The sequence below is a fragment of the Nerophis ophidion genome, linkage group LG10 (genome assembly GCF_033978795.1).
Source record: "Nerophis ophidion isolate RoL-2023_Sa linkage group LG10, RoL_Noph_v1.0, whole genome shotgun sequence".
Classification (NCBI taxonomy): domain Eukaryota; kingdom Metazoa; phylum Chordata; class Actinopteri; order Syngnathiformes; family Syngnathidae; genus Nerophis; species Nerophis ophidion.
The window spans coordinates 54,940,882-54,963,863 of record NC_084620.1 but is presented as its reverse complement, the minus strand read 5'-3'; the positions used below and the strand labels follow the sequence as shown (position 1 = coordinate 54,963,863).

The window sequence follows — 22,982 nt, the reverse complement described above, 5'->3', positions numbered from 1 at the left end:
GAATAAAACACAGAAAAAACTGCTTCTAGGAAGAAAACACAGACAAAACTGCTTGTAACTTCCGGTAGGAATGCCGGAAAGACATGAAACAAAAACTTCTATGTAGGTCTCACTTAGACCTACATTTTAAAATTGACATCCTTCAGCAAAAATCAACAGGAAGTTAAAAATTACCCCTTCAAAAAATAAAAGTTTTGCAAACACCCGTCACCTTTTTTCAAACATTATCTCCTCTGAGCTAGTTTGTCATTTCGGCTTCAAACTCGCACAGAAGAGAGATTGAACCCTTCTGATTAAAAGTATAGAACAGAGTTTTGATTAGTGCTCCGGTTTTGATTTTACGTGCCTTCAAAGAACCCCTGTGCAAAGTTACCTCAAAAATGTCATTTTTGCCTCTTTGAGCTGTAATTTGACCCCTTTAAAATGCTTCAAAGTGCAAGTTAAAGCTCTACTATACAAATCGAAAGCCATTTATCAACAACATCCAGAAACGCCGATCTGTATTTTGACCCCCTTACCATGCTTCAAAACTCACCAAATCTTACACACACATCAGGACTGGCAAAAATTGCCATCTAATAAAAAAATCAAACCCTAGAAATCAAAATTGCGCTCTAGCGCCCCCTAAGAAAAAAAACAGATAAAAGTGCTTGTAACTTCTGTTAGGAATGTCGTAGAGACATGAAACAAAAACCTCTATGTAGGTCTGACTTAGACCGGGGCTTGAGTAGCGCCGGCAGCAGCCAAAGGCGGACCCGACCAACGCTGCTTGCAGCTTTAATTGTTATTATTCATTATCAACAGTGCTATTTCTATTGCTCCATTTGTAGTGTAATAATGCTCACTGTCATTTATGTATTATTCATTTATTTGACTAACTGCTTCTTTGCTATCACTTTTACATCATATTTGTACTTATTCTATTTGCTGATGTTGTTGTATTGTTGTTGTTGTTATGTTTGCTGTTGTTGTCGTCGTCGTCATCTCCTTGTCATATTCCCCTTTTTGTCCCCACAATTTCCCCCTCTTGTCTTCCTTTTTTTCCCTCTTTCTATCCCCTCCTGCACCAAATAATAATATAAATACATTTGAAAAAGTCAAATACAAATAATGCAACAACAGAAGTATCCCACATTTCAATTGTACGGCCGATAAGGGCATCTACATCAACATCGCTTTAGTTTTTTTTTTCCAATTTGTCGCACTTTTATTATTATTATTGTGCAATTTAATATTATTTTTTTTTTTTACTTTTCGTTCGACTACTTTTACCGTATTGCTTTTGCACTATCATGTTTAGCTCATTCATTGTTTACATTCTGTGTTTTTTTTTGCTCTATGCTTTTTAACCTGTAATACACAGCCAGCCTAAATAGCATGTTAGCTATTAGCTTGCAGTCATGCAGTGACTGATAAGTCAATAACAGCGACGAAACTCACCTTTGTGCATTCACGCACAGTACAAAGCATTTGGTGGACAAAATGAGACAAAGAATGAGTGGCATAAAACATGTATTTCTGCGGCATCATCAGAGAAAGTTGTTGTCAGGCTTGCCACTGACAGTTTGTTTGTGTTTTAGTTTTTCCTCTGTGTGTGTTGAGTATTTCCTGTTTTAGTTCCTGTCAGCGCTCTTATTTTGTCTGTTTCCTGTTTTTTTCCCTGTGCGCTGTTTTCCCCTCAGCTGCGGCTGATTGGCACCTGGCCACACCTGGTGTCAATCAGCCCAAACCTATTTTACCTGCTTTGTTCCTCCAGTCAGTGCTGGATTATTGTCGTTCTTGTCGTTGCTACCTGTCGTGTCGTATCATATCGTGTCAATGCAGCGTAGCGGTGAGCTATATTTGATAGTGGTTCGTAGTTTATTGTTTTTTGTTCCCTGCTCCCAAGTTTGTTTTCATATTACAAGTACGACTTCTGTTTCTTGCTCGATACCTACTAGCTTCCGAAACACGATCTTTCGAAATGATCGCTGCATAATACACTGTACTTTGTATGTGTGGTCCAATCCAACCGTGTTCGCTTGACATCTCTGTTCCATAGTAAAGCTTCACCGTCATCTTTCGTGAATGTAAACAATGAAACACCGGCTGTGTTTGTGTTGCTCAAGGCGGCCGCAATACACCACTTCCCACCTACAGCTGTCTTCTTTGATGTCTCCATTGTTCATTGAACAAATTGTGATAGATTCAGGCCTTTTTGTTTGTTATCCGCCCACGTGCGCGCTTTTTCTTTCTACCCTTTGTTTGTTTTTTTGTCTTAGTGTTGTAAATCAAATCATGTTTTCTCACTCCATGCCTACCTCCTTCTCTGCATCTTGGGGTTCGCCACCAACTAAGTTTGACAGTTGTACATGTAAACAAACTGTTTAGTAACAGTCCAGACAACGGTGTGTTCAAGGGCCGCTGAAATTAGTTGGACAAAACGGTTTAAACACAATATCAGTAAAGCATGAAGACAAACGTATTAAAAAGTGGGCTTTCTAACAATTGGGAAGGTTTGTCCTCCTACAGAAAACATATTACAACAAAAAGCATAATGTTCACCCCTTTGTTTTTCTGTTTCCATACATATTTGGAAAAAGCTCTACAGGGCGCCGCTAAAGAGCCGCCTGTGGCTCGAGAACCACGGGTTGCTGACCGCCGGTCTTTAACATCATGTTGTTTGTAAATAAAATGTCAAACATACGATTTAAAAATGCATCTCTCATGTCTTTGTCAGAACAGCCGGGTCTGGACCGCTCCAGGCCGGGTAGTGCTGGCCCCTGGAGGCTTAAAGGCCTACTGAAAGCCACTACTAGCGACCACGAAGTCTGATAGTTTATATATCAATGATGAAATATTAACATTGCAACACATGCCAATACAGCCTTTTTAGTTTCTGGACATCTGTGTTGCTGAATCTATCGCAATTTGTTCACTGAACAATGGAGACATCAAAGAAGAAAGCAGTAGGTGGGAAGCGGTGTATTGCGGCCGGCTTTAGCAACACAAACACAGCCGGTGTTTCATTGTTTACATTCCCGAAAGATGACGGTGAAGCTTTGCTATGGAACGAAGCGGTCAAGCGACCACGGTTGGATTGCACCACAGACACAAAATACAGTGTATTATGCAGCGATCATTTCGAAAGATCGTGTTTCTAACCCTTGCGAAGGGCAGAGATGGGCATCGCCACCACCCGTCGACTGGTGCTGAAGAAAAGTGCGGGGCGGACCTTCAGGTTGTACAGGTACGACCATATAATCTCACTAAAACATTTGTAAAAAAATAAGGAGATAAGGGATTTTCCAGAATTATCCTAGTAAATGTGTCTAATAACATTTGACTAGCTCCCACTGGGGCTTCACGGTGGCAGAGGGGTTAGTGCGTCTCCCTCACAATACGAAGTTCGTGCAGTCCTGGCTTCAAATCCAGGCTCGGGAACTTTCTGTGTGGAGTTTGCATGTCCTCCCCGTGAATGCATGGGTTCCCTCCGGGTACTCCGGCTTCCTCCCACTTCCAAAAACATGCACCTGGGGATAGGTTGATTGGCAACACTAAATTGGCCCTAGTGTGTGAATGTGAGCGTGAATGTTGTCTGTCTATCTGTGTTGGCCCTGCGATGAGGTGGCGACTTGTCCAGGGTGTACCCTGCCTTCCGCCCGATTGTAGCTGAGATAGGCGCCAGCGCCCCCCGCGACCCCAAAAAAGGGAATAAGCGGTAGAAATGGATGGATGGATAGCTCCCACTGCCCTCGTCTTTTCTTTCTTCTAGTCCTTCACTCTCACTTTCCTCATTTACGAATAAATGATAAATGGGTTGTACTCGTATAGCGCTTTTCTACCTTCAAGGTACTCAAAGCGCTTTGACACTACTTCCACATTTACCCATTCTCGCACACTGATGGAGGGAGCTGCCATGCAAGGCGCTAACCAGCGCCCATCAGGAGCAAGGGTGAAGTGTCTTGCTCAGGACACAACGGACGTGACAAAGTTGGTACTAGGTGGGGATTGAACCAGGGACCTTCGGGTAGCGCACGGCCACTCTCCCACTGCGCCACGAATCTTTGATCCTTGCTCAAATCATGGGGAAATTGTCGCTTTCTCGGTCCGAATCGCTCTAGCTGCTGGTGGCCATGATTGTAAACAATGTGAGGATGGGAGGAGCTCCACAACCCGTGACGTCACGCGCACATCGTCTGCTACTTCCGGTAGAGGCAAGGTTTTTTTTATTAGCGACCAAAAGTTGTGAACTTTATCGTGGATGTTCTCTACTAAATCCTTTCAGCAAAAATATGAAAATATGGCGAAATGATCAAGTATGACACATAGAATGGACCTGCTATCCCCGTTTAAATAAGAAAATCTCATTTCAGTAGGCCTTTAAAGAATCCCACAGACCGCCTCGGTGTGGAGCGTTTTTTGTATTCGTCAAAAACAACCAGTAAAAACGACCAGAAAACGGTAGATACGATTAGACCAATTCAGGCAATTTGCTGGATTAATTGATAATTAGACAACATAATAAAAATGTCGGCGTTTATATAAAAGACACAATAAGAGGCGCGCTCACCTCGTCACATCGCCGCGGTGCGGAGTCCTCGCCAGCCGCCTTCTGAGCGGCGAGGACGAGCACCAGGCAGCGGGGGAACCAGGAGGCCCAGGCCGGCTCCCACATCCTACACTCGGATCACGAACGGCCCGTTGTCCCGCCGCCTGTAGCCGGAGAGTGTGTGCGGAGTGTGGATCATAGATGCGCCTGTCACTCGCTCGCACACTGCCGGTCAAGCCAACACGGACGCGCGCGTGTCAGTTCCGGTTTTCAAAATAAAACACACTTCCGGCGGGATAATTAAAAATCAACAACTTTTTATTCGACCCCTTTTTGTCAGAGTTTGTTGTTGGTGAACCCCAAGAGGCAGAGAAGGAGGCAGGCATTGCGTAGGAAAACATAATTTAATTTAACACTAAGACAAAACCTGAGATGAGATAGCGACTTGTCCAGGGTGTACGCCGCCTTCCGCCCCATTGTAGCTGAGATAGGCACCAGCGACCCCAAAAGGGAATAAGCGGTAGAAAATAGATCAGGGGTCAGGAACCTTTTTGGCTGAGGGAGCCATGAAAGCCAAATATTTCAAAATGTATTTCCGTGAGAGCCATATCATATTTTTTTAAACAGAATACAACTAAATGCGTGCATTTTTAAGTAAGACCAACATTTTTAGAGTATAATAAGTCTCTTATTCTTTTTAATAACATTGTTATTATGAAGCTAACCAATAATAAATAAAATGTCATGTCTGTTGATCATGTTTTTGTTTGGCCACGTGCTGTTTGTCCTTTGGACTCTTTAAGTTCCTGTTTTTTTCCACTCCCTTGTCTGGTTTCCTTGGTTACTCATTTTGTCCACCTGTCTCTGGTGGACAAAACGCCCGCTCGCCTGCTTCCCGAGCACTAATCAGAGGCAGTATTTAAGCTCGTCTTTGCCAGTCAGTCGCCCTGTGCTGACTTGTTTCATGCCTTGCCATAGTTTCATGCTTCATGCCATGCCAAGTAAGTTTTGTTTGATTTACCTTCTTAGTCTGTTTATGCGTTAGCTTTGTTCTTTAGCCCAAGTTGTGCCTCTGCTGTGAGCGATTTTTGTTTGTATATTTTTTTAGTTAAAATTAAATCATGTTTTTACCTAAATGCCATGTCCCGAGTAGTCCGTCTGCCTTCCTGGGAGAACGACCCCGCAGCAACCTGCAACCCCCCCATCGTGACATAAAATACTTCTTACCATTAATGCGACTTCTTGAACAGGTGCGGTAGAAAACGAATGGATGGATTGAAAATGCATGGGAATGTTTTGTGTTTTGCATGTTATTTTTAGCACTGTGATTACCAGCGAAATATTCATAATTATCGCGTTAAGCAATGTCAGCTAAGATTTATCTGAGAGCCAAATGCAGTCATAAAAAGAGCCACATCTGGCTTTAGAGCCATAGGTTCCCTACCCCTGAAATAGATGGATGGATGGATGGACTAAGACAAAACCGAACAAAAGGGTACAAACAAAAGGCGCACACGAGGCGGATAACAAACTTGGCTAAGAACAAAAACACTTACTGTGACACAACAGATCTATGGCATGAACAGAGTGAACAGAAGAAGACAAAGCTACAAGCGACAAGACAGGTAGTGGTGACATCGACACGACACTACAATAATCTAGCACTGACTGGAGGAGAAAACAGGTCTAAATAGGAATCGGGCTGATTGACACCAGGTGTGGCCAGGTGCCAATCAGCCAAAGCTGAGGGGACACAGCAGGCAGGGAGACAAACAGGAAGCTGAACCAAAATAAGAGTGCTGACAGGAACTAAAGACAGGAAATACTACACACACACACAGAGGAAAAACTAAAACACAACCACTTGTTTAGCTCAGTCATTGTTTATGTTCTTTGTTTGTTGTTTCGCTCTATGCTTTTTAAACAGCAAAGCACTTCGGTTCAATTTTAAAATGGTTGTAAATGTGATATATAAATACTTGCCTTGCCTTTCTAGTGGAAAATGAGCCTGTCACTCACTCACACGCCGACCGTCAAGCCAACGTGCCGGACGCGCGCGTGTCAGTTCCTGTTTTCAAAATAAAACACACTTCCGGCGGGATAATAGAAAAAAACAACAACTTTTTATTCGACCCCTTTTTGTCAGAGTTTGTTGTTGGTGAACCCCAAGATGCACGGAAGGAGGCAGGCATTGCGTAAGAAAACATAATTTGATTTAACACTAAGACAAAACCTGCGATGAGGTGGCGACTTGTCCAGGGTGTACACCACCTTCCGCCCGATTGTAGTTGAGATAGGGAATAAGCGGTGGAAAATAGATGGATGGATGGATGGACTAAGACAAAACCGAACAAAAGGGTACAAACAAAAGGCGCGCACGAGGCGGATAACAAACTTGGCTAAGAACAAAAACACTTACTGTGACACAACGGATCTATGGCATGAACAGAGTGAACAGAAGAAGACAAAGCTACAAGCGACAAGACAGGTAGTGGTGACATCGACACGACACTACAATAATCTAGCACTGACTGGAGGAGAAAACAGGTCTAAATAGGAATCGGGCTGATTGACGCCAGGTGTGGCCAGGTGCCAATCAGCCAACGCTGAGGGGACACAGCACACAGGGAAACAAACAGGAAACTGAACCAAAATAAGAGTGCCGACATGAATTAAAGACAGGAAATACTACACACACACACACACACACACAGAAGAAAAACTAAAACACAACCACTTGTTTAGCTCAGTCATTGTTTATGTTCTTTGTTTGTTGTTTCGCTTTATGCTTTTTAAACAGCAAAGCACTTTGGTTCAATTTAAAAATGGTTGTAAATGTGATATATAAATAGTTGCCTTGCCTCTAGTGGAAAATGAGCCTGTCACTCACTCACACGTCAGTTCCTATTTTCAAAATAAAACACACTTCCGGCGGAAGGACCCCGGAGGGATAAAGTTCAGGCTTGTGCTGCTTTTTCTTTCTTTTTTTACTACTTTTTATTCGACCACTTTTACCGTATTGCTTTTGCACGATCGCGTTTAGCTTATTTATTGTTTATGTTCTTTGTTTGTTTGGTTTTTTTGCTCTACGCTTTTGAACCTGTAAAGCACTTTGGTTCAATTTAAAAATTGCTGTAAATGTGATATATTAGTGGTTCTCAAATGGAGGTACTTGAAGGTATGCCAAGGGGTACTTGAGATTTTTTTTTTTAAATATTCTAAAAATAGCAATTATTCAAAAATGTTTTATAAATATATTTATTGAATAATACTTCAACAAAATATGAATGTAAGTTCATAAACTGTGAAAAGAAATGCAGCAATGCAATATTCAGGGTTGACAGCTGGATTTTGTGGACATGTTCCATAAATATTGATGTTAAAGAGTTCTTTTTTGGTGAAGAAATGTTTAGAATGAAGTTCATGAATACAAGAATAAACGGTAGAAATTCGATGGATTGATGACTTTAGACTGTTTTTAACTTTTTTTTAACTGCTTTTCATCTAACACAGCGTTTCTCAAAGTGTGGGGCTGGCCCCACCTGTGGGGAATAGAGACATCAATCAATCAATCAATGTTTACTTATATAGCCCTAAATCACTAGTGTCTCAAAGGGCTGCACAAACCACTACGACATCCTCGGTAGGCCCACATAAGGGCAAGGAAAACTCACACCCAGTGGGACGTCGGTGACAATGATGACTATGAGAACCTTGGAGAGGAGGAAAGCAATGGATGTCGAGCGGGTCTAACATGATACTGTGAAAGTTCAATCCATAATGGATCCAACACAGCAGCGAGAGTCCCGTTCACAGCGGAGCCAGCAGGAAAACATCCCAAGCGGTGGCGGATCAGCAGCGCAGAGATGTCCCCAGCCGATACACAGGCGAGCGCTAAGATCGAGGAGCAGCAACATAGATGACGCATCAGAATCCATCGTTAGCAATAGATCATTAGTCATTTTTGCGAGGGCTGTCTCCATGGAGTGATTTGCCCTGAAACCGGATTGAAAGGTTTCACATAGATTGTTAGACGCTAAGTGTTCATTTAACTGCTCCGCATCAATTTTTTTCGAGGATTTTTAAAATAAAGGGAAGGTGAGACACCGGTCGGTAGTTTACCATGAGGTCAGGATCGAGGTTAGGTCTTTTAAGAAGAGGATGAATAACCGCTTTTTTGAATGACATGACATGACATGACAGGAGGGGCGCGAGGAACGGGAGGGAATTTGACTTTAAAACATTTTTTTATTATTATATTCTTGCGGCGGCAATGACCAAGAAGAACGCGGAGTTGGAATATAATTACAACACTTTATGTACATATTTATATCATATTTACATATTTATATAATATGTAACTACAAGCTCCATTCACAGACAGAGTCCCATTGCTTTTATGAGCGGTCGAGCGAGTCAAAAGCCGATTTTTTTATTTTTTTTTATTTGTGGCGGCCGTAATTCTTTCGTGGCGAGCCGCCACAAATAAATGAATGTATGGGAAACCCTGACTTGAATGTTACTCAATAAATTTGAACATGTTAAGCGTGGCATTAGCGTTCTGTTGTGGCGATGGGGGCAGGTGGGGCTTGAAAACGCCCCCTTGTCCAAAGTGGGGGATGACAAAAAAAGTTTGAGAACCACTGATCTAACAAATTATTCTTAGGGTAAATTGTATTTGCTATTTCTGTTTTAAATGTTATTTTTTGCAGTCTGTCCTTTGCCTTTATTTCTTTGTGGTGTACAGCCATTTGTTCTTCAACTCTGGTTGTTTTTAAAGGGTTTTATAAATAAAGTTGGTATGGTATGGTATATAGAAAAAGTTGCCTTTCTAGTGGAAAATAACGCGCAGAACTCACGGAACCAGTCAAACCGGATCGGGCGCAATGACGCACTTTTGCCACCAGTTGGCAGCAGCGGCGGTGGCAGCACAAGAAGCCACGAAGAAGACAACCAAAACAACTCTAGCTTTAACAGCTGAGCACAGGACGCGGAACATGACCCAAAAGTCACCAAAACCGATGTCTGAATATCTCCCGTCTGGGGGAAAACATCCGTGATCATCGGCCGAGTTTTTAAGGACAACTCTCGGGTGATGTTAACGCGTGGAAATTGCTCTTTGTCACTGTTGTTAGCCGCTTAGCTGAATGAAAGTTGCTCCATGTCGACCTGTGGGCCGGACATGACCATATAAGGACTGCCACTGCTCTGTGGTGGCATGTAATCGCTGCGCATGTAAACAACAACAAAAACAGCGAGGGTAGGAGTGAAAACTCTAAACTTGTGCCAACATGTCTTCAGACCAGATGATCGCCATCGTCATGGAGGACAAGATCTACGAGGTGGACAAGAAGAAGCTGATCGAGAAGAGCGACTACTTCCGGGCGCTGTACAGCTCCGGCATGAAGGAGTCCACGGAGGACTCCGTGCAGCTGCGGGGCCTCAGCGTCCCCGGCCTGGAGCTGGTCTTGGACTTCATCAACACCTCCAAGGTGGAGGTCGCCAACGAGACCCTGGAGGATCTGATCGAGACCGCGTCCTTCCTGCAGGTCACCGCCATCCTCAAGCTCCTCGCCGCCGAGATCCGGCTGGAGAACTGCGTGGAGCTCTACGGCCTCTCCGAGGTCTACGGCGCGCACGAGCTGCACCGCGCCTGCCTCAAGTACATGAGCTGCCACTATCACCCCGTGATGAGGCGGCCCGAGTTCGGCCGCCTGCCCCGCGCCGTCAGGGACCAGGTGAGGGAGATGCGCATGAAGGGCAGCGCCACCCTGGTGGTCATCGGGGACTTCACCTGCCTCTGCCTGGACGTGCTGGACCACGGCGAGGCCTGGTCCATGCTGAGGTACGGCGAGGCGGAGCAGCGCTGGAAGCCTTTGGCCAACAACTTGCCTCCGGACATGATCAACGTCAGAGGCTACGGCTCGGCCGTCCTGGACAACTACCTCTTCGTCGTCGGGGGTTACAGGACCACCAGCCAGGAGATCTCCGCTGTGCACTGCTACAACCCCTGCAGGAACGAGTGGAACCAGGTGGCGCCGCTCAACCAAAAAAGGTACCGCATTTTCCGGACCGTAGGGCACTGCCGATGAGCGGGTCTATTTTCAGACAAAACGATTATAAAGCGCATTAAAGGCCTACTGGAATGAGATTTTCTTATTTAAACGGGGATAGCAGGTCCATTCTATGTGTCATACTTGATCATTTCGCGATATTGCCATATTTTTGCTGAAAGGATTTAGTAGAGAACATCCATGATAAAGTTCGCAACTTTTGGCCGCTGATAAAAAAGCCTTGCCTGTACCGGAAGTAGCAGACGATGTGCGCGTGACGTCACGGGTGGTGGAGCTCCTCACATCTGAACATTGTTAACAATCATGGCCACCAGCAGCGATAGCGATTCAGACCGAGAAAGCGACAATTTCCCTATAATTTGAGCGAGGATGAAAGATTCGCGGATGAGGAAAGTGAGTGTGAAGGACTAGAAAAAAAAAAGCACGAGGGCAGTGGGAGCGATTCAGATGTTATTAGACACATTTACTAGGATAATTGTGGAAAATCCCTTATCTGCTTATTGTGTTACTAGTGTTTTAGTGAGATTATATGGTGGTACCTGAAAGTTGGAGGAGTGTGGTGACCGCCAGTGTCTTCGATGGAAGCCACATTTCTCGACGAGGCAAGGCAGCCGGGCTGAGATTTTTTTTTTTTCCCCCTCCTCCACGGTGTAAGCATCCGACGGTCAGGGGCGACCGTTGGGAGGAGGCCAGAAAGTCCGCAGCTGCAGGAGGCGAGGCACGACGCGAGCTCTCCGTTCATAGCTACTGTAAGAGTCGACTTAATACCACCATTTTTTTCAGCTAAATCTGCCGGTTGACATGTGGTCGGAAACCATGTTCACTTGACCGCTCTGTTCCACAGTAAAGCTTCACCATCAGGTTTCGGGAATGTAAACAAGGAAACACCGGCTGTGTTTGTGTTGCTAAAGGCGGCCGCAATACGCCGCTTCCCATCTACATCTTTCTTCTTTGACATCTCCATTATTAATTGAGCAAATTGCAAAAGATTCAGCAACACAGATGTCCAGAATACTGTGTAATTATGCGATTAAAGCAGACGACTTATAGCTGGGATCGGTGCTGGATCAAAATGTCCGCTAAATTTAAGCGCCATAATACTGCAACGTTTTCAACATGATACTTCGCGTGAAATTTAAAATTGCAATTTAGTAAACTAAAAAGGCCGTATTGGCATGTGTTGCAATATTAATATTTCATAATTGATATATAAACTATCAGACTGCGTGGTCGCTAGTAGTGGCTTTCAGTAGGCCTTTAAGTGAATGCAACGCATACTTGGTTCAACAGCCATACAGGTCACACTGAGGGTGGCCGTATAAACAACTTAAACACTGTTACAAATATGCACCACACTGTGAACCCACACCAAACAAGAATGACAAACACATTTCGGGAGAACATCCGCACCGTAACACAACAGAACAAATACCCAGAAGCCCATGCAGCACAAACTGTTCCGGGACGCTACAATGTAAATCCTCCGCTACCACCAAACCCCGCCCAACACCTCCTGAATTCGGAGGCCTCATGGTTGGCAGGTATGGTTTTTATGTCGACTTGTGAGAAAATGAAAGGATTTTAAGTGCACTTATAGCAGGTGTCGGGAACCTTTTTGGCTGAGAGATCCATGAAAGCCAAATATTTTAAAATGTATTTCCGTGAGAGCCATATAATAGTTTTTAACAATGAATGTAACTACATGCCTGCATTTTTTTAGTAAGACCGACATTTTTAGAGTATTGTAGGTCTCTTATTCTTTTTAATAACATTGTTATTCTAAAGCTAACCAATAATAAATGTAATACTTCTTATCATGAATGCGACTTCTTGAACAGGTGCGGTAGAAAGCGGATATTTTGACACCGTGATTACCAGCGTAATTATGTAGGTAGGTAAGTATTGTTATTGCCCAAGTACAACACAACTTTGTTGATTGACTGATTGATTTGATTAGACAAACAAACAGTGTATAGGGTCGCAGAAAAAGCAATGGGGAGAAAAAAAAACTCCAGAGCAAAGCATCAGACTTGCAATAGAGGGGAGGGAGGGGGGGGCTACGTTGGTGGGCTGCAGCTCTTCAGGCACTGCCCAGTTGTCCATCACCCCTAAGGGATTTGCGTCAAGGGCGTTGGATGAATTATTCATTACTTATCGTGTTAAGCAATGTCAGCTAAGATTCGTCTTGAGAGCCAGATGTAGTCATCAAAAAAGCCTCATCTGGCTCTAGAGCCATAGGTTCCCTACCCCTGACTTATAGTGTGAGAAATACGGTCATCTTGCTTGAAATGTCACTCACCTGTGCTCTGTGCTTCTGTTCAGGTCCAACTTCAAGCTGCTGGCGGTCCAGGGGAAGCTGTACGCGGTGGGGGGCCAGTGTTTGGGCACGGTGGAGTGTTACAGCCCCGAGAACGACTTCTGGACTTGCGTGACGTCCATGCCGGACCCGCTGTCCGAGTTCTCCGCCTGCGAGTGCCAGGGGATGATCTACATCATGGGTGGATACACCGCACGAGGTGGGCGCTTTTTTGTCTTCAACTGACTCCCAAAGATGACCCTGTCCCGTCTCTCAGACAGGAACACCAAACTCCTCCGCTACTGCCCCGCCTCCGACACCTGGGCGGCGTTCCGACCGTGCTCGGCGCACGTCCGCAAACAGCAGATGCTCTCGGTGGAGGACATCATCTACCTGGTGGGGGGCTACACCCACGAACTGGGGCCGCAGCTCCAGCAGCAGCAGCGGCGCCTCAGCCAGACGGAGGACGTGCTCACCGTGCAGTCCTACAACGTGACCACGGGCGAGTGGCTCCTCCTGAAGGAGAACACGTCCAAGTCGGGTCTGAATCTGACCTGCGCGCTGCACAACGACGGCATCTACGTCATGAGCCGCGACGTGGGCCTGACCACCAGCTCGGAGCACCGCGTCTTCCTCAAGTACAACATCTTCTCCGACGCCTGGGAGGCCTTCAGGCGCTTCCCGGCGCTGGGACAGAACATGCTGCTGTGCTCGCTGTACCTCCCCAACGTGCTCTGACGGAGGGAGAACCGCAGGGAACACGAGCCGGGGCCGCGCGGTGCCAACGCAGGCCAGCGGGTGGCGGGCTTGCGCCTCGTACGTAGCACTCCAAACCAAACCAACTACTTTAAGGCCTACTGAAAGCCACTACGACCGACCACGCAGTCTGATAGTTTATGTATCAATGATGAAATATTAACATTGCAACACATGCCAATACTTAGTTTACTAAAATGCAATTTTAAATTTCACGCCAAACTATCCTGCTGAAACGTCGCAGTATGATGACGCGTGCGCGTTACGTCACGCATTGTAGAGGACATTTTGTTCCAGCGCCGTTCACAGCTATAAGTCGTCTGTTTACATCGCATAATTCCACAGTATTCTGGACATCTGTGTTGCCGAATCTTTTGCCATTTGTTCAATGAATAATGGAGACGTCAAAGAAGAAAGCTGTAGGTGGGAAGCGGTGTATTGCGGCCGGCTTTAGCAACACAAACACAGCCAGTGTTCCGACATCTCTGTTTTTAAAGGCCTACTCAAAGCCACTACTAACGGCCGGGTTAGTTTATTAAATTGCAATTTTAAATTTCGCGCCAAACTATCCTGCTGAAACGTCGCGGTGTGATGAGGTGTGCACGTGACGTCACGCATTGTAGAGGACGTTTTGTTCCAGCACCGTTCACAGCTATAAGTCGTCTGTTTACATCGCATAATTCCACAGTATTCTGGACTTCTGTGTTGCTGATACTTTTGCAATTTGTTCAATGAATAATGGAGACGTCAAAGAAGAAAGCTGTAGGTGGGAAGCGGTGTATTGCGGCCGGCTTTAGCAACACAAACACAGCCAGTGTTCCGACATCTCTGTTTTTAAAGGCCTACTCAAAGCCACTACTAGCGACCACGCAGTCTGATAGTTTATATATCAATGATGAAATATTAACATTGCAACACATGCCAATACGGCCTTTTTAGTTTACTAAATTGCAATTTTAAATTTCGCGCCGAACTATCCTGCTTAAACGTCGCGTTATGATGACGCGTGCGCGTGACGTCACACATTGTAGAGGACGTTTTGTTCCAGCACCGTTCATAGCTATAAGTCGTCTGTTTACATCGCATAATTCCACAGTATTCTGGACATCTGTGTTGCTGAATCTTTTGCAATTTGTTCAATGAATAATGGAGACGTCAAAGAAGAAAGCTGTAGTTGGGAAGCGGTGTATTGCGGCCGCCTTTAGCAACACAAACACAGCCGGTGTTTCATTGTTTACATTCCCGAAGGTGAAGCTTTACTATGGAACAAAGCGGTCAAGCAAACACGGTTGGATTGGACCACACACACAAAGTACAGTGTATTATGCAGCGATTATTTCAAAAGATTGTGTTTCTAACCCTTGCGAAGGGCAGAGATGGGCATCGCCACCACCTGTCGACTGGTGCTGAAGAAAAGTGCGGGACCGACCTTCAGGTTGTACAGGTACGACCATATAATCTCACTAAAACACTAGTAACACAATAAGCAGATAAGGGATTTTCCAGAATGATCCTAGTAAATTTGTCTAATAATCTCCGAATCGCTTTTTTTTCTTTTTTCTAGTCCTTCACTCTCACTTTCCTCATCCACAAATCTTTCATCCTCGCTGAAATTAATGAGGGAATCGTCGCTTTCTCGGTCCGAATCGCTCTCGCTGCTGGTGGCCATGATTGTAAACAATGTTCAGATGTGAGGAGCTCCACAACCCGTGACGTCACGCGCACATCGTCTGCTACTTCCTGTACAGGCAAGGCTTTTTTATTAGCGACCAAAAGTTGCAAACTTTATGGTTGATGTTCTCTACTAAATCCTATGGCAATATGGCGAAATGCTCAAGTATGACACATAGAATGGACCTGCTATCCTCGTTTAAATAAGAAAATCTCATTTCAGTAGGCCTTTGGCAGGAGTCTCCTTTGCTTTGGCATCGATTGGATTCTCTTTGCCTAAAATAAAGCAACATTCCATCATGCTAAAGTCTAAATGTAGGAAAACCGCTTTGGTTTTACCCATCAACCATTCACACATATGGTTTTCTACACCAAAATTCATCCATTTCTACTTCTTCTTCTTCTCCAGATTTTGGCAAACTCTACCTTTCACATTTTTCATCCGATTCAAACCGTTCCAACTTCAAACTGTTCAGCCTATTCGGGAATGGCGGGCTTTCCCTTGACAAATTCCAAAAATTCCCAAATTTTCCAGAATTCCTGTTTTTCCGGAACATTTTTTCCATTCAAAATGAATTGGCCATTTTTCAAACTTCTACCATTTCCACATTTTTCATCCCATTCAAACCATTCCAACTTCAAATTGTTCAGCTTGTTTGAGAATGGCGGGCTTTCCCTTGACAAAATTCCAAAAATTCCCTAATTTTCCAAATTTCCTGGTTTTCCAGGACATTTTTTCCATTCAAAATGAATTGGCCATTTTTCAAACTTCCACCATTTCCACATTTTTCATCCGATTCAGACCATTCCAACTTCAGACTGTTCAGCCTCTTTGGGAATCGCGGGCTTTCCCTTGACAAATTCCAAAAATTCCCAAATTTTCCAAATTTCCTGGTTTTCCAGGACATTTTTTCCATTCAAAAGGAATTGGCCATTTTTCAAACTTCCACCATTTCCACATTTTTCATCCCATTCAAACCATTCCAACTTCAAACTGTTCAGCCTAATCGTGAATCGCGGGCTTTCCCTTGACAAATTCCAAAAATTACCAGTTTTTCCAGAATTCCCTTTTTTTCATTCATTTTCTCTATTCAAAATGAATTGGCCATTTTTCAAACTTCTACCATTTCCATATTTTTCAACCAGTTCAAACCATTCCAACTTCAAACTGTTTTTGGGAATCACTTGCTTTCCCTTGACAAAATTCTCAGATTTTCCAGAATTCCTGTTTTTCCAGGACATTTTTCAAACTTCCACCATTTCCACATTTTTCATCCCATTCAAACCATTCCAACTTCAAATTGTTCAGCGTATTTGAGAATGGCGGGCTTTCCCTTGACAAAATTCCAAAAATTCCATAATTTTCCAAATTTCCTGGTTTTCCAGGACATTTTTCCCAAACTGTTTTCGGGAATCACTTGCTTTCCCTTGACAAAATTCTCAGATTTTCCAGAATTCCTGTTTTTCCAGGACATTTTTCAAACTTCCACCATTTCCACATTTTTCATCCCATTCAAACCATTCCAACTTCAAATTGTTCAGCGTATTTGAGAATGGCGGGCTTTCCCTTGACAAAATTCCAAAAATTCCCTAATTTTCCAAATTTCCTGGTTTTCCAGGACATTTTTTCCATTCAAAATGAATTGGTCATTTTTCAAACTTCCACCATTTCCACATTTTTCATCCGATTCAAACCGTTCCAACTTCAAACCGTTCCAACTTCAAACTGTTCAGCCTAATCGGGAAACGCGGGCTTTCCCTTGACAAATTCCAAAAATTCCCAGTTTTTCCAGAATTCCTGGTTTTTCATTCATTTTCTCTATTCAAAATGAATTGGCCATTTTTCAAACTTCTACCATTTCCATATTTTTCAACCAGTTCAAACCATTCCAACTTCAAACTGTTTTTGGGAATCACTTGCTTTCCCTTGACAAAATTCTCAGATTTTCCTGAATTCCTGTTCTTCCAAGACATTTTTTCCATTCAAAATGAATTGGCCATTTTTCAAACTTCCACCATTTTCACATTTTTCATCCCATTTAAACCATTCCAACTTCAAATTGTTCAGCTTGTTTGGGAATGGCGGGTTTCCCTTGACAAAATTCCCAAAATTCCCAGATTTTCCAAATTTCCTGGTTTTCCAGGACATTTATTCCATTCAAAATGAATTGGCCATTTTTCAAACTTCCACCATTTCCACATTTTTCATCCGATTCAGACCATTCCAACTCCAGACTGTTCAGCCTCTTCAGGAATCGCGGGGTTTCCCTTGACAAATTCCCCAAATTCCCATTTTTTTTTAGAATTTTAGGTTTTCTGGAACATTTTTCCTATTCAAAATTAATTGGCCAATTTTCAAACTTCTACCATTTCCATATTTTTCAACCAGTTCAAACCATTCCAACTTCAAACTTTTTTGGGGAATCACTTGCTTTCCCTTGACCAAATTCTCAGATTTTCCAGAATTCCTGTTTTTCCAAGACATTTTTTCCATTCAAAATGAATCGGCCATTTTTCAAACTTCCACCATTTTCACATTTTTCATCCCATTTAAACCATTCCAACTTGAAATTGTTCAGCTTATTTGGGAATGGCGGGCTTTCCCTTGACAAAATTCCCAAATTTCCTGGTTTTCCAGGACATTTTTTCCATTCAAAATGAATTGGCCATTTTTCAAACGTCCACCATTTCCACATTTTTCAACCGATTCAAACCATTCCAACTTCAAACTGTTCAGCCTATTCGGGAATGGTGAACTTTCCCTTGATAAAATTCCAAAAATTCCCAGATTTTCCAGAATTCCTGGTTTTCCAGGAAATTTTTCAATTCAAAATGAATCGGCCATTTTTCAATTGTCCACCATTTCCACATTTTTCAACCAATTCAAACCATTCCGACTTCAATATGTTCCGCCTATTCGGGAATGGCGGGCTTTCCCTTGACAAAATTCCCAAAAATCCCAGATTTTCCAGAATTTCTGGTTTTCCAGGACATTTTTCCCATTTAAAATAGGCTATTTTTCAAACTTCCACAATTTCCACATTTTTCAACCGATTCAAACTATTGCAACATCAACACATTCCACTCATCCTGGACTTTCAAAGTAACACTTTCCATAGTTCCAAACCAAATTCTGTTTTTTGTGGAAATTCAAACTCTTCAACATTCAAACCATCCCAACATTCAAACTACATTCTGTCAGCATTTCACTTCAATTTCAGCAACGTAGACTCATCTAATTCCTTTTGCGATGTTACTTGCGTTTTTGATTCCACAACATTTCATCGCACACGTGCCTTCTCCTTCGGGAACCGGATCCAAGAACAGCACAGAGAAATTGTTGTGGCACATTGCCAGCAAAAGACTGTTTTACTTTGTTGCTTTGTGCTAAGCTGGATTTTGTTAGAATTTGATTTGCTTTTCCAACAAATTTCTACCTTTTGTTCATATCGATATTTATGGCACTCTAATGACAATAAAAACTGATGTTCAGGGGTTTCTGCAGTCAACTGAACACGATTTAAAAATAGGGATGGGTACCGAATTTGGTACTTGCAAACCCCAAAAGCAGTGAAGTTGTCAAGTTGTGAAAATGGTAAAAAAAAGGGAAGACAATGAACCAACCTCGTCACGTCCGTTGTGTCCTGAGCAAGACACTTCACCCTTGCTCCTGATGGGTGCTGGTTGGCGCCTTGCATGGCAGCTCCCTCCATCAGTGTGTGAATGTGTGTGTGAATGGGTAAATGTGGAAGTAGTGTCAAAGTGCTTTGAGTACCTTGAAGGTAGAAACGCTATACAAGTACAACCCATTTATCATTTATCATTTATTTTCAAATCCTTTTATCCTATTATGTTAGATCCACTATGGACTGGACTCTCACTATTATGTTAGATCCACTATGGACTGGACTCACACTATTATGTTAGATCCACAATGGACTGGACTCACAATATTATTTTGGATCCACAATGGACTGGACTCTCACTATTATGTTAGATCCACTATGGACTGGACTCTCACTATTATGTTAAATCCACTATGGACTGGACTCTCATTATTATGTTAGATCCACTATGAACTGGACTCTCACTATTATGTTAGATCCACTATGGACTGGACTCTCACTATTATGTTAGATCCACTATGGACTGGACTCTCACAATATTATGTTAAATCCACTATGGACTGGACTCTCACACTATTATGTTAAATCCACTATGGACTGGACTCACACTATTATTTTGGATCCACAATGGACTGGACTCTCACTATTATGTTAGATCCACTATGGACTGGAGTCTCACTATTATGTTAGATCCACTATGGACTGGACTCTCACAATTTTATGTTAAATCCACTATGGACTGGACTCTCACTATTATGTTGGATCCACTATGGACTGGACTCTCACAATATTATGTTAAATCCACTATGGACTGGACTCTCACACTATTATGTTAAATCCACTATGGACTGGACTCTCACTATTATGTTAAATCCACTATTGACTGGACTCTCACTATTATGCTAGATCCACTGTGGACTGAACTCTCACTATTATGTTAGATCCACTATGGACTGGACTGTCACTATTATGCTGGATCCACTATGGACTGGACTCTCACTTTTATGTTATATCCACTATGGACTGGAGTCTCACTATTATGTTAGATCCACTATGGACTGGACTCTCACAATATTATGTTAAATCCACTATGGACTGGACTCTCACTATTATGTTGGATCCACTATGGACTGGACTCTCACAATATTATGTTAAATCCACTATGGACTGGACTCTCACACTATTATGTTAAATCCACTATGGACTGGACTCTCACTATTATGTTAAATCCACTATTGACTGGACTCTCACTATTATGCTAGATCCACTGTGGACTGAACTCTCACTATTATGTTAGATCCACTATGGACTGGACTGTCACTATTATGCTGGATCCACTATGGACTGGACTCTCACTTTTATGTTATATCCACCATGGACTGGAGTCTCACTATTATGTTAGATCCACTATGGACTGGACTCTCACAATATTATGTTAAATCCACTATGGACTAGACTCTCACACTATTATGTTAACTCCACTATGGACTGGACTCTCACTATTATGCTAGATCCACTATGGACTGAACTCTCACTATTATGTTAGATCCACTATGGACTGTCCATCCATCCATCCATCATCTTCCGCTTATCCGAGGTCGGGTCGCGGGGGCAACAGCCTAAGCAGGGAAGCCCAGACTTCCCTCTCCCCAGCCACTTCGTCTAGCTCTTCCCGGGGGATCCCGAGGCGTTCCCAGGCCAGCCGGGAGACATAGTCTTCCCAACGTGTCCTGGGTCTTCCCCGTGGCCTCCTACCGGTTGGACGTGCCCTAAACACCTCCCTAGGGAGGCGTTCGGGTGGCATCCTGACCAGATGCCCGAACCACCTCATCTGGCTCCTCTCGATGTGAAGGAGCAGCGGCTTTACTTTGAGTTCCTCCCGGATGGTAGAGCTTCTCACCCTATCTCTAAGGGAGAGCCCCGCCACACGGCGGAGGAAACTCATTTCGGCCGCTTGTACCCGTGATCTTATCCTTTCGGTCATGACCCAAAGCTCATGACCATAGGTGAGGATGGGAACGTAGATCGACCGGTAAATTGAGAGCTTTGCCTTCCGGCTCAGCTCCTTCTTCACCACAACGGACCGGTACAACGTCCGCATTACTGAAGACGCCGCACCGATCCGCCTGTCGATCTCACGATCCACTCTTCCCTCACTCGTGAACAAGACTCCTAGGTACTTGAACTCCTCCACTTGGGGCAGGGTCTCCTCCCCAACCCGGAGATGGCACTCCACCCTTTTCCGGGCGAGAACCATGGACTCGGACTTGGAGGTGCTGATTCTCATTCCGGTCGCTTCACACTCGGCTGCGAACCGATCCAGCGAGAGCTGAAGATCCCGGTCAGATGAAGCCATCAGGACCACATCATCTGCAAAAAGCAGAGACCTAATCCTGCGGTCACCAAACTGGAACCCCTCAACACCTTGACTGCGCCTAGAAATTCTCTCCATAAAAGTTATGAACAGAATGGGTGACAAAGGACAGCCTTGGCGGAGTCCAACCCTCACTGGAAATGTGTTCGACTTACTGCCGGCAATGCGGACCAAGCTCTGGCACTGATCGTACAGGGAACGGACCGCCACAATAAGACAGTCCGATACCCCATACTCTCTGAGCACTCCCCACAGGACTTCCCGAGGGACACGGTCGAATGCCTTCTCCAAGTCCACAAAGCACATGTAGACTGGTTGGGCAAACTCCCATGCACCCTCAAGAACCCTGCCGAGAGTATAGAGCTGGTCCACAGTTCCACGACCAGGACGAAAACCACACTGTTCCTCCTGAATCCGAGGTTCGACTATCCGACGTAGCCTCCTCTCCAGTACACCTGAATAAACCTTACCGGGAAGGCTGAGGAGTGTGATCCCACGATAGTTGGAACACACCCTCCGGTCCCCCTTCTTAAAGAGAGGAACCACCACCCCGGTCTGCCAATCCAGAGGTACCGCCCCCGATGTCCACGCGATGCTGCAAAGTCTTGTCAACCAAGACAGCCCCACAGCATCCAGAGCCTTAAGGAACTCCGGGCGGATCTCGTCCACCCCTGGGGCCTTGCCACCGAGGAGCTTTTTAACTACCTCAGCGACCTCAGCCCCAGAAATAGGAGAGTCCACCACAGATTCCCCAGGCACTGCTTCCTCATAGGAAGACGTGTTGGTGGGATTGAGGAGGTCTTCGAAGTATTCCTTCCACCTATCCACAACATCCGCAGTCGAGGTCAGCAGAACACCATCCGCACCATACACGGTGTTGATAGTGCACTGCTTCCCTTTCCTGAGGCGGCGGACGGTGGTCCAGAATCGCTTCGAAGCCGTCCGGAAGTCGTTTTCCATGGCTTCCCCGAACTCTTCCCATGTCTGAGTTTTTGCCTCCGCGACCGCTGAAGCTGCACACCGCTTGGCCTGTCGGTACCTGTCCACTGCCTCCGGAGTCCTATGAGCCAAAAGGACCCGATAGAACTCCTTCTTCAGCTTGACGGCATCCCTCACCGCCGGTGTCCACCAAGGGGTTTGAGGATTGCCGCCCCGACAGGCACCAACTACCTTGCGGCCACAACTCCGATCTGCCGCCTCGACAATAGAGGTGCGGAACATGGTCCACTCGGACTCAATGTCCAGCACCTCCCTCGTGACATGTTCAAAGTTCTTCCGGAGGTGGGAATTGAAACTTTGTCTGACAGGAGACTCTGCCAGACGTTCCCAGCAGACCCTCACAATGCGTTTGGGCCTGCCAGGTCTGTCCGGCATCCTCCCCCACCATCGCAGCCAACTCACCACCAGGTGGTGATCGGTGGAAAGCTCCGCCCCTCTCTTCACCCGAGTGTCCATAACATGAGGCCGCAAATCCGATGACACAACTACAAAGTCGATCATGGAACTGCGGCCTAGGGTGTCCTGGTGCCAAGTGCACATATGGACACCCTTATGTTTGAACATGGTGTTTGTTATGGACAAACTGTGACGAGCACAAAAGTCCAATAACAAAACACCACTCGGGTTCAGATCCGGGCGGCCATTTTTCCCAATC

The 22,982-nt window shown here is 44.6% G+C and overlaps 2 protein-coding genes across 5 annotated transcripts in view; one reads left to right on the top strand and one right to left on the bottom strand.

The window, feature by feature from the left end:
* The window catches only part of LOC133561018 (endosome/lysosome-associated apoptosis and autophagy regulator family member 2-like), a 45,565-nt gene extending 40,788 nt beyond the window's left edge, over positions 1-4,777 (bottom strand). The window contains exon 1 of one of the 2 annotated variants that reach the window (XM_061914143.1): positions 4,553-4,777. In XM_061914143.1, coding sequence (XP_061770127.1) covers positions 4,553-4,657 — 105 coding nt within the window. In that variant the 5' untranslated portion in view covers positions 4,658-4,777. The remainder of the gene's footprint in view (positions 1-4,552) is intronic. The other variant, XM_061914144.1, reaches the window with a different exon arrangement.
* Positions 4,778-9,446: 4,669 nt separating this feature from the next.
* On the top strand, positions 9,447-19,712 carry klhl42 (kelch-like family, member 42). Of its 3 annotated transcripts, none has more exons than XR_009808554.1 (4): positions 9,447-10,586; positions 12,928-13,121; positions 13,179-13,717; positions 15,027-19,712. XR_009808554.1 is itself a non-coding variant. In XM_061914142.1 (3 exons), the coding sequence occupies exons 1-3, from the start codon at positions 9,823-9,825 to the stop codon at positions 13,637-13,639; spliced, it is 1,419 nt and encodes a 472-aa protein (XP_061770126.1). In that variant the 5' UTR covers positions 9,447-9,822; the 3' UTR covers positions 13,640-19,712. The 3 variants fall into 3 exon arrangements, 1 of the variants encoding a protein (XP_061770126.1); XR_009808553.1 differs by having other exon boundaries at positions 13,179-15,101; positions 15,222-19,712; XM_061914142.1 differs by having other exon boundaries at positions 13,179-19,712.
* Positions 19,713-22,982: the final 3,270 nt, after the last annotated feature.

Excerpts from the sequence above, each read along its gene's own strand:
- klhl42 (XM_061914142.1), top strand. The coding sequence starts at position 9,823 with ATGTCTTCAGACCAGATGATCGCCATCGTCATGGAGGACAAGATCTAC. Across the intron at positions 10,587-12,927 it reads GCGCCGCTCAACCAAAAAAG|GTCCAACTTCAAGCTGCTGG; the intron begins GTACCGCATTTT and ends GCTTCTGTTCAG. Across the intron at positions 13,122-13,178 it reads GGGTGGATACACCGCACGAG|ACAGGAACACCAAACTCCTC; the intron begins GTGGGCGCTTTT and ends CCCGTCTCTCAG.